Source organism: Engystomops pustulosus, chromosome 9 (assembly GCF_040894005.1).
Source record: "Engystomops pustulosus chromosome 9, aEngPut4.maternal, whole genome shotgun sequence".
In the NCBI taxonomy this organism is placed as follows: domain Eukaryota; kingdom Metazoa; phylum Chordata; class Amphibia; order Anura; family Leptodactylidae; genus Engystomops; species Engystomops pustulosus.
The window spans coordinates 100,162,638-100,174,611 of record NC_092419.1 but is presented as its reverse complement, the minus strand read 5'-3'; the positions used below and the strand labels follow the sequence as shown (position 1 = coordinate 100,174,611).

The window sequence follows — 11,974 nt, the reverse complement described above, 5'->3', positions numbered from 1 at the left end:
TTCCCCCTATGTACAAGAATATAACTACTATAATACTTCCCCCTATGTACAGGAATATAACTACTATAATACTGCCCCCTATGTACAAGAATATAACTACTATAATACTGCTCCCTATGTACAAGAATATAACTACTATAATACTGCCCCCTATGTACAAGGATATAACTACTATAATACTGCCCCCTGTGTACAAGAATATAACTACTATAATACTGCCCCCTATGTACAAGGATATAACTACTATAATACTGCCCCCTATGTACAGGAATATAACTACTATAATACTGCCCCTATGTACAAGAATATAACTACTATAATACTGCCCCCTATGTACAAGAATATAACTACTATAATACTGCTCCCTATGTACAAGAATATAACTACTATAATACTGCTCCCTATGTACAAGAATATAACTACTATAATACTGCCCCCTATGTACAAGGATATAACTACTATAATACTGCCCCTATGTACAAGAATATAACTACTATAATACTGCCCCCTATGTACAAGAATATAACTACTATAATACTGCTCCTATGTACAGGAATATAACTACTATAATACTGCCCCTATGTACAAGGATATAACTACTATAATACTGCCCCTTATGTACAAGAATATAACTACTATAATACTGCCCCCTATGTACAAGAATATAACTACTATAATACTGCCCCTGTGTACAAGAATATAACTACTATAATACTGCCCCCTATGTACAAGAATATAACTACTATAATACTGCCCTTATGTACAAGAATATAACTACTATAATACTGCCCCCTATGTACAAGAATATAACTACTATAATACTTCCCCCTATGTACAAGAATATAGCTACTATAATACTGCTCCCTATGTACAAGAATATAACTACTATAATACTGCCCACTATGTACAAGGATATAACTACTATAATACTGCCCACTATGTACAAGGATATAACTACTATAATACTTCCCCCTATGTACAAGAATATAACTACTATAATACTGCCCCTGTGTACAAGAATATAACCACTATAATACTGCCCCCTGTGTACAAGAATATAAGTACTATAATACTTCCCCCTATGTACAAGAATATAACTACTATAATACTTCCCCCTATGTACAAGAATATAACTACTATAGTACTGCCCCCTATGTACAGGAATATAACTACTATAATACTGCCCCTATGTACAGGAATATAACTACTATAACACTGCCCCCTATGTACAAGAATATAACTACTATAATACTGCCCCTTATGTACAAGAATATAACTACTATAATACTGCCCCCTATGTACAAGAATATAACTACTATAATACTGCCCCCTATGTACAAGAATATAACTACTATAATACTGCTCCCTATGTACAGGAATATAACTACTATAATACTGCCCCCTATGTACAAGAATATAACTACTATAATACTGCCCCCTATGTACAGGAATATAACTACTATAATACTGCCCCCTATGTACAAGAATATAACTACTATAATACTGCCCCCTATGTACAAGAATATAACTACTATAATACTGCCCCCTATGTACAAGAATATAACTACTATAATACTGCTCCCTATGTACAAGAATATAACTACTATAATACTGCCCCCTATGTACAGGAATATAACTACTATAATACTGCCCCCTATGTACAAGAATATAACTACTATAATACTGCCCCCTATGTACAAGAATATAACTACTATAATACTGCCCCCTATGTACAAGAATATAACTACTATAATACTGCCTCCTATGTACAAGAATATAACTACTATAATACTGCCCCCTATGTACAAGAATATAACTACTATAATAGTGCCCCCTATGTACAGGAATATAACTACTATAATACTGACCCCTATGTACAGGAATATAACTACTATAATACTGCCCCCTATGTACAGGAATATAACTACTATAATACTGCCCCCTATGTACAAGGATATAACTACTATAATACTGCCCCTATGTACAGGAATATAACTACTATAATACTGCCCCCTATGTACAGGAATATAGCTACTATAATACTGCCCCCTATGTACAAGGATATAACTACTATAATACTGCCCCCTATGTACAAGAATATATTGTGCCAGTGCTATCATGATGTCCCTTCTGTGCGCCGCTCTCTTAGTCCCCTCTCGCCGGTCGCTGCATCATATCTTGACAATCAATTTCACACTCTTCCTTTAGATGAAACACACATTAAGAGACGAGGCAGAGAGCGGGCAGCTGGTCGAGCAGAAGACATGAAAGCCAGACAACTGTCCCCTGGGCAAGAAGAAAGCACAAATGCCGTGGCAGGAAGATGAAGTGGACTCATAAAGGGGGTGCTACAGAGTATCCGAACTGCGGCACATCCCCTATGACTGGTCACATACTATATATACATGACACAGAGAGTGACCGGGTGCGGTGTGAGATAATAACTGAGGTGATAGCAGGTACAATGGCTGATATTAGACAGAAGATAATTTGGCACAATTTGGCACTATAAGTGGGCACAGTAAGGTGCTGTCATATAAGCACATGATGGTGCTGTTATTTGGGGACTCTATACAAATGTTTTTTGGGCACAGTGTGGTGCAGTTATTTGGGAACAATTTGGTGTTGTTCTGTGGGCACAGTGTAGTGCTGGTATTTCTCTAGCCTCCCCCCCCCCAATAAAAAAAGAAAAATAGATCAGATCAATTACCTCATGTGACAGACCCCAAAATATTCCATCAAGAGGACATTCTATGGGGTATATATATTGTATTACAGTACAGGTCCCGCACCTAAAGTCAGTCACTTCAATAGGTGTGAGAGAGTTATAATGCCCCTCCGCAGGGTCACATATCCTCCCTATGAGTCCGATATGGGTATATATAACTAATATGTGGTAGGATTCCTCACTAATCTTCATATATCCAGGGAATGGGCTGGTTATCACAGGTGTAGTAGAGTTGAGTTTGTCTTTTAGTCATAATCGAGTTGCATCATGTTAATTTATCATCACACTCAGCTCTGCTACATCGTCATTTAGGTAAATTGGAATTCTCAGGATGTTATCCGTACATTCCCTCTCCTAGTCATGCCAGATATTTACTCTGAGGTTGCTACAGATTTCCCACAAATTCAACGCAAGTGACTCGCACTCCTACATCTATGCCAGGATTGTAGCAGAGCAGCTGTGCCACGTGCTGTGGTTAGGGCAAAGTGATGGGTCACTTGTACCCTCTACACTATGGTGGGCTCCGGACATCATCTCCTTGTCGGAAAATTGCCAAATATGGTAATATATACACCGCTATACCCTCCAGGTGCCCCCAATACCCAGATTATTCACACTATTCTCTATAGCCTTAAAAGGGTTGTCCGGACGTCCAGGTGTGGCGCAGCATTTGGAAGAAAGTAGCCATGCTTTCCAACCCCTTTAACTATACACTAGGGCACATCTACTTACCCGGTCCAGTCGCGTTCCAGCGGCGCGTTCTCTGACGCTGATTCCAGTCTGCCGGTATTCACTAAGATCATGCGCCCGTGTTCTTGCATGTGTCGCTGCTGCACCGAGGTCCGCCGTAGTTCCCCTTCTTCTTCCCGGTGCTTGTAAGTGCTGATGTTGCGACACAAATTCTTTTTTAAATTCTGCGGTCGAAACCCGTCGAAAGTGCGCGATTCGGACCCTTAGTAAATGAATCCCAGTGTGTTTCATCCAATACATTGCAATGGGTGTGTACCCCTTTTCTAATGCCCATTGCTCACCCAGGTGCCCCTTAACAGCATAAGTCACAGTGCCCTCATCCTGTTTCCTCGAATCGGCTGAACCTGCATCCCACCACAATGTGGGACCCTCTGGCCTCCATGGTCCCATGGAGACACGTGGACATGGATACAGCCCATGTCACTAAAATATAATATTCATACATTTCCAGGAGGAATAACACAGGTGACACCATAATTCTGAAGAGGTCACAGATCATCCCATGAGGGGACAAATTTCCAAGTTATATAATGAAATATGTGCAAGAACCAACGCCTTATAATGAGAATCCTATCGTTCATCTTTACTAGTTAACACCCCTCAGTGTGAGGGCCGGGGGTTTAAATAGCCCAAATCAGCTGTCATGGCACACACCACGCTCCAGGCCACCTGTCCCTGCCCCATCTGCAGGACATTTAACTTTTTAAACCTCCTCCGAAATCAGCTGTGCCTCAGTTGTGCCTCAGTTGTGCCTCAGAGCAGACATCCGGGACCCTACCAAACATCCATCCAGACATGGGCTCCATAGTGGCGAAGCTCTTACTGCCCACTGTCAGCAGCCTGGCATTTGTGCCAACCATCAGCATAGCTGCCAAGAGGAAGTTCCACATGGAGGCAATGGTTTACTTCTTCACCATGTTTTTCATTGCGGTAAGTCACCTTTTTTTTGTACTTAGAAATCAGCCAATCAGATATGTCCTTAAAGGGGTTTTCTGTAAGAATCTCTATAGAATCTCACTGTATGTTCCGCTCCAGGAATCCTGGTTGCCCCTTATGGTGGTTGTAAGGCATTTCCTGGAGGGTAATACTTCCTCAATCTGTGTTTTGGTACATGAGAGATGTAGTGGAGCTGAGTTTGTCATTGTAAGATGATATATAAGAAAGCTGATAACATACTGAATAAGTACAGCGGTCGGACCCCAATCATCATAAAAAAGAAGGGTCCTATTACCCCTAATGAATAAAACGCCAGCTGGAGATTTTTCACTGCTGCTTTATGTATTATTTAAGGCATCGCCGGGGACCCCTGTTCTTGTGGTCCTAGCATTTGGACCCCCTCTTATCAGTATGCTGTGGATAGTGGATACACTGGTGACCACCCCACCCTATAGCATGCACCCCTCTTTGAAACTGAAGGAAAATAATAGAATTATTTACATTATTAAGTTACATGGAAAGGATATACATTCAATTTTCCATTATTCCAATTTAGCAAATTAATGTTATTGTATGTATTATAAAAAGTGATACACTTTTCCAATATACTTTCTGTATCAATTCCTTACAGTTTTCTAGATCTCTGCTTGCTGTCATTCTATAGAAAGCTTCTATGTTTTCTTCCAGTGGACAGAAATCTGACCATGGTCACACAGGTGCACTGCTCGTTATATCACAGAGAGTAATCAGAGCTGTGTGTTATAACGAGCCGTGCACCTGTGTGTTATAACGGGCCGTGCACCTGTGTGATAAAACGGGCCGTGCACCTGTGTGACCATGGTCAGATTTTTGTCCACTGGAGTACATAGAAGCTTTCTATGAATGACAGCAAGCAGAGATCTAGAAAACTGTAAGGAATTGATGCAGAAAGTGTATTGGAAAGTTGAATAACTTTTTATAATACAAACAAATAATAATATTAATTTTCTGAAATGGGAATAGCCCTTTAAAGAGCAGAGCCCCTTCCACTGCCATATGACTACACCATAAGCCAGTGAGTACATTCAGCTCTGCTACATCTGTGATGGATTATATAACAGACCTGAATGGGGCGCAGCAGTGCTGACTGATGCATAGCAGTTGTCCCAGGACCCTTTAACTGCGTCCCTTTAAACATGTGCTGTACATGTCAGCTGTGGTCACTTGTAAGACCCCTAACAAACCCCAGCTGTTACCAGTGCACTCTTTCACTGCCAGACTGGCTTGAGCTCCTGCCCCTCTGACACTATCTCCTTGTCTTTGTAGATGTTTCATGCCTGTGAAGGTCCCGGCCTGTCCTTCATATGTTTCATGGGATACGACCTCCTGGAATACTTCAGTATCTATGGGACGGCGTTGTCTATGTGGGTGTCCCTTATAGGTAAGTGTTCCCATTCTAATTCTGGGGTTCTGTGTTCTCTGTATAGAATACTCCCCAATATATCATATTTGAATTACAAGTAGGGCGTGCGATCCTCTTCACCAGTATCCTAAACTAAAGAGGGTGCCCCATGACGATAACCCACGGTCTATAAGGAGTCTGTGATCAAAATGATTCAGTTATTCCATATCATATCCCCTAACTCAATAACCACCCACCTAGTAAATAAAAAGACCCCCTGAACTAAAACATACACCAGATCAGACCCTCTAAAGAAAAGCAGACCCCAAATAAAATGCCCTAATACAGACCCTCAACTAGACTCCCTAAAAAAATACAGATCCAAGATGAGACTCACTGTATATATATATGGTCATCATAACAAACCCCCTAAATAATGAAACCAGATCCACTAAATAAATGCATTCCCCAATCCAGAATCCCTACAGACAATACAGACCCCAGACCAAAAGATATAAATAAATACATGTACCAGAGCCCCTAAAGATCCATTAAAGGAAACCTACCACTACGGATCTACCTATTAAGTAGGTAGGTACATCTAATGTATGTAAGGAAAGCCCTTTTTAGGGCTTAACCTTTACTCCCCTCTATCTTTGCTAATCTTTAATCAGGGTAATATGCAAATTTTCTAAAGAGGCTACTGGGGTGTGGAGTAGCTGGAGCTGAGGCTACACGGCGCGACTACTCCACACCCCAGTAGCCTCTTTGATCCTCCTACCCAAACATCTTCAGCGGGCAGCAACAAGGCATTGCGTGCACACTCGTCCCCGAAGCTGGAGTTCTGCGCATGCGCAGTAGCTCCAACTATGGAGCTGAGATCACGCAGCGGCTGGCCTGTGTTTTGCGAATGCGCAGAACTCCGGCTTCGCAGATGAGTGCACGTAGCTCCTTGTAGTTACGCGCTGAAGATGTTTGGGTAGAAGGATCAAAGAGGCTACTGGGGCGTGGAGTGCCCGCGCCATGTAGCCTCAGCTCCGGATACTCCGCGCCTCTTTAGAAAATTAGCATATTACCCTGATTAAAGATTAGCAAAGATAGAGGGGAGTAAAGGATTAGCTCTAAAAAGGGCTCTCCTTACATATGTTAGATGCACCTACCACCGGACCTACCTTGTGGTAGGTTTCCTTTAAAAATTGCCAAAAATTCAGACCTATCTTGACACAACGGTCCCCCCTCATAAGACACCCTAAGGAAATCAAGAACATAAAACAAATCCACTGATAAAATACAGATCCCTGACTATATCCCTTAACTAAACAGAGAACCCAAACTCCCAAAATATAAGTCCCAGACCCAAGATTAATACACGGCCCAGACCACTAGAATTAAAACAAGTCCCAGACCTAATCCCCTTAATATAGGCTTCAGGAAAGACACCCCTAAAGACATTTAGACCCCAGACCAGACAGGCAGCTCCACTTATTTGTGTAGTAATCCTCACCCCTGGTTGTCGGTGCAGAATAATCTAATATATCATGTTCTTCAGTGAACGATAATACTATATGGAAGTTATATACCCCAAAAGAAGGTACTCTAGACTATATCCCCTCCGAACCCCAATATCCCTACACATGGGCAGAGAAGCATCATCTGCTGTGGCACCACTGTGGTCACTCCATTGCATCACATCTCACCATTCATGAAACAAACTAATGATGTGTCATTCACGAACGAACCGGCTCTATGAGCCGGCTCTTCTATGTCAATGAGCAAATTGGCCAATTGGCTTAACACGCCCACTTTAACCTGATAAAAGAGGGTTAAAAGTGGTGTGGCGTGGGGGACTGGCTGCACTGAGGCTCCCTATTATGCATGTAATAGGGAGCTGTTCAGGAGACATAAGAGCCGGCTCTTTTTAGTGAGTGGAGCCCAATGATCCAGCTCACTAAAAAGAGCCGTAATTCCCATCACTAAAACAAAGTGTCCCACCAGAAGCAACAACAGTGACCTCTACAGTCTGCTCTAGATATCATGCTACTTCTAGAACTAGCTAGATCAACTTCACAAGTTGAAGACCACAAAGCCTCTTCTGCATTCATCACAATGTGCCTATAAGATAGGTGGTCCAAGGGTTACCATGTTGATTACAGCCCTCCAAAATCCATAGCAGAGTCACGACCTACCATGGCCCCTTTCCAATACTTGTAGTTGTAGAGAGGCCCATGAGGCACCAGGAACAAGGTGTTCTTACTCCATTGGAATTATCTTCGTTCTTCATCTGTTATGTCTTTCCTCATGACCTCAGTTGATACTTTTCTATTATTTCTCCAGCTCTTGGTGACTTTGATGAACCTAAGAGGTCCACTGTGGTGATGTTTGGTGTCCTCACCATAGGAGTGAGGATATATCAGGATCGCTTGGGATATGGTGTCTACTCTGGACCCATTGGAACCGCCGTGTTGATGATATCAGTTAAATGGGTAAGTCGATGATGGGGTTGTAGTAGATATTTTTAGATTTTATACATAGTTTTTTATATTTATCGTTATCATTTTCTTCTAGTTGACGAAAATGAAGGAGAAGAAAGGTCTGTATCCAGAAAAGAGTGTCTACACGCAGCAGATAGGACCAGGTTTCTGCTTCGGAGCGCTGGCTTTAATGCTACGCTTCTTCTTTGAGGTATGGATCCATGATTTGGTTTGGGTTTTTAGTTACCTAGATCCTTATTTTTTCATCTTGTGATCTCGTATTCCTACTGGTATAGGAGATTCCGCAATTGAATTGTTCTGCTTTAATAAGAAGCACCATGTATGGTAATTGTATCGGGGGCCTGAAACCTTGATAATCACAGAGCTGGTAATGCATGATTGATGGCCCTGGCCCTTCACACACTTGCACATCTTTTACTGATTTCAAGATTTCCAAGTGTCATGGCACCATGGTTCTGGAACCCAATAAATCAGTAGCTTCTTGTCCACTTTGCTCTGGATCCCCTGGATCAGTTTACCATTGTTATGGAGTCAGTTTTTGGAATCGTAGATTATAGGACTATATTTTACACGAAACTTTCTTATCCAGGAAGTACTTCATTCTTGAAAAACTAATGTTAGTGCAGCCACAAGTATTAGTGTAACATTGCCCTAGAAATGACCACATAGTGAAATTTTTTAGTGCCGAACTAGGAGTCACCATCTACTTGTTCTGGATCCTTTTGTACCTCTGTTTCATAATCTAGGACCACAAACGCCTTAGTGTTATAGATCTAGATACTTATCCATCACCATGCAATGGTGTCAGAGTCACAAGTGTTATTATGTGATGTTCCTCCAAGTTTCCTGGAACAACATGTGGTAGTATATCTGCATTCTATAGCCACAAGCACTATTGGATCATTGTTCTAGAACCACAAGAGATATTGGGGCAAATTTACTTACCCGTCCTGCGCATTCCCCGAAAGTGCATTGTCCGGCCGGAATGCCCTCTGCCACGATTCACTAAGATCGTGCGTCCGATGTCCTGCATGTGTCGCTTCCCCGCTCAGGTCTGCTGGAGTTCACCTTCTTCTTCCCGGTGCATGTAAGTGCATTGTCTTGCGACACAAGTTGAATCTTAAATCCTGATCTCAGTCCGAATCAGTCGGATCGCCCGACGGCACCTCCTCCAATTTCTGTTGCGTGGAAGCCAGAGCAGGTGCGCCACAATCCGATTGCGTGCTACACAATCCCCAGTTAAATACCTGTCACAGCGGCGCAAATCCCGTAACAATTTAGAAAATCCGACGAAAGTGCGACCCGCTGACCCTAAATAAATAAACCCCATTGTGTGATTGTTCTGAATTCTTGCATACATCTAAGTTATTTTTTTGGGACAACACATTGGGGCAGATTTACTTAGCCAGCCCATTCGCGATCCAGCGGCGCGTTCTCTGCGGTGGATTCGGGTCCGGCCGGGATTTATTAAGGCAGTTCCTCCGATGTCCACCAGGTGGCGCTGCTGCGCTGAAGAGCATCGGAACGCGCAGGAATACACCGAGCCGGGCTGAGTGAAGGTAAGTGCAAGTCGTGCGACACATTTCTTTTTTTAAATGCGGCGGTTTTTCCGAATCCGTCGGGTTTTCGTTCGGCCACGCCCCCTGATTTCTGTCGCGTGCACGCCGGCACCGGTGCGCCAAAATCCGATCACGTGCGCCAAAATCCCGGGGCAATTCAGGGGAAATCGGCGCAAATCGGAAATATTCGGGTAACCCGTCGGGAAAACGCGAATCGGGCCCTTAGTAAATGACCCCCATTATGGTATATCCTTATTCTGGATCTACCAGTACCAATGGACCATCATTCCAGAACCACAAACAGCAATGTAGCTGTGAACTGTTGTTCTAGAACCGCAAACAAGACTATGCTATTGTACTGAAGCAAAACATGTTAGTGCAAGTTCATTCTAGAACAACAGTACCACTGGGCCATTGGTCTGTAAACTTAAGTATCAAGAGTGTTCAGAGAGTCTTCTCGAAAACCCATGAAATTACAAGTGGTATAATTGTACTGTACAATATTTTGGATCCATAATGCACCATTGCTGTGGAGGTCTTAGGCTCCGGAACATCTTGGGCCAATATACTATTAGTAAAGAACTAACTCAGACAGTGTTGTCTTATGCTTATATATTCTTGTTCTCCAGGAATGGGACTACACCTATGTGCACAGCTTCTACCACTGCGCCCTGGCCATGTCCTTCGTCCTCCTACTTCCTAAGGTCAACAAAAAAGCAGGAAATGGTGGTGATCCGGCCAAAATGAACTGGTCCACTTTTTGCTGCTGTTCTTGTTAGAGCCTTGACCATGAGACCTATGATGACCACTTCTAGTCAGGCCACACCATTAAAGGGATCATCTATCAATTGGATGCCTTGGGGGGGGTCATACAATCTAGACTCCATGTGGATGAAAGCAATCTAGAATATCTTGCGCCTTGTGGAGTATCAAGAGTATCGAGAGAAGACACAAATGGTCGCTGAAGCAACTTTCAAGAAGGAAATATTGGACAAAAAATGTTGCCAAAAAGTTGCAAACTACTGTTAGTAAAGTTAATGTTCAGTAATGTTATCAATTTTGTAAGATTTTTGTATTAATTCAATGCAGCTTGTACATTCTAATTTTATATATAATGATATGATGTGTAGAACCCGGAGACGGAAAATAATTTATGGAATTTTCAAATGGTTTATTAAAAATATTTGTATCTTAGTCTATTTCTCCTTCACTTCCCGTTCTGACTTGAGACCAGTGAAGGTCTCCATAAATTCTGCATTGGCCATTGTTTGAGCCGTAGCCTAAAATAATTTTCAAAAAAAGTTGCAATAAATAAATAAAACCTAAAAATTTGAATCAACCCCCACCCCCCATTTCATAGAAAGTACTTATTAAACATTTTTCAGGTTTCCCCACCCAAGCCAACATCATGGCCCTGACATCTTACAGACCCATCTTTCCATTGTCTTGTGTGTTCCTCGGACTGCTCCTTGTCACGTTTTTTGTGGAGTAAACATCAACACTGACTCATTACTCATCTCCGATCTGGTTCTTATAAATGTGACAGGACCTTGAGCTGAAGATCCTGCTCATATTCTGCTAACCCTTTACAACCCGATAAGTAAGGCAAAGAGAAATGTGTTTAATATCTGGATGACAGTGGTAAGTACTCGCTCACTGATCCACAAAGCTCCCATCATTACCAGTTCCCTGCTGGTCTCTACTTAGTGGTTGAGTCTCAGCCAATCAGAAGTGTAAGGGTGACACACCTCATCCAGTGATTGGCTAAGAGAGCATTTCCTGTAGGTCAGGGCTGGGACAGGAAGTGGAAAGCAATCGGAAAACGGAAATGCAATGCAATCTTGGGTTATGGGGGAGTATTTTTCATTTTTCACTTTTTTCTTTAACCCACTCAAACCCTTTTAAACCAATATTTGCTGCAAAACCCCTTTAAGAACCATCAAGAAGGCTATTAAACCACTGTTATGAACCAGTAGTCAAGAATTACACAAGGAAATAACTATTTCTAGTGACCCTCAAACATAACTAAATTATTGTGTGGGACTAAGGGAACAGTGCCCCCCTTGACGACAGGCAGGGTTTGATATTGCATGTTTAGTGAAGAATTTGAGGTTGCCCATGTGTATCA

General features: G+C 42.2%; 1 protein-coding gene across 2 annotated transcripts; it reads left to right on the top strand.

The window, feature by feature from the left end:
* The first annotated feature begins 2,882 nt into the window (after nucleotides 1–2,882).
* On the top strand, nucleotides 2,883–10,984 carry MYMK (myomaker, myoblast fusion factor). 2 transcript variants are annotated; one of them, XM_072123466.1, is made up of 5 exons: nucleotides 2,883–4,408; nucleotides 5,720–5,834; nucleotides 8,130–8,278; nucleotides 8,361–8,477; nucleotides 10,476–10,984. In XM_072123466.1, the coding sequence occupies exons 1-5, from the start codon at nucleotides 4,274–4,276 to the stop codon at nucleotides 10,623–10,625; spliced, it is 666 nt and encodes a 221-aa protein (XP_071979567.1). In that variant the 5' UTR covers nucleotides 2,883–4,273; the 3' UTR covers nucleotides 10,626–10,984. The 2 variants fall into 2 exon arrangements, with proteins under 2 accessions (XP_071979567.1, XP_071979568.1); XM_072123467.1 differs by lacking the exon at nucleotides 2,883–4,408 and adding an exon at nucleotides 5,449–5,619.
* The last annotated feature ends 990 nt before the right edge of the window (nucleotides 10,985–11,974 follow it).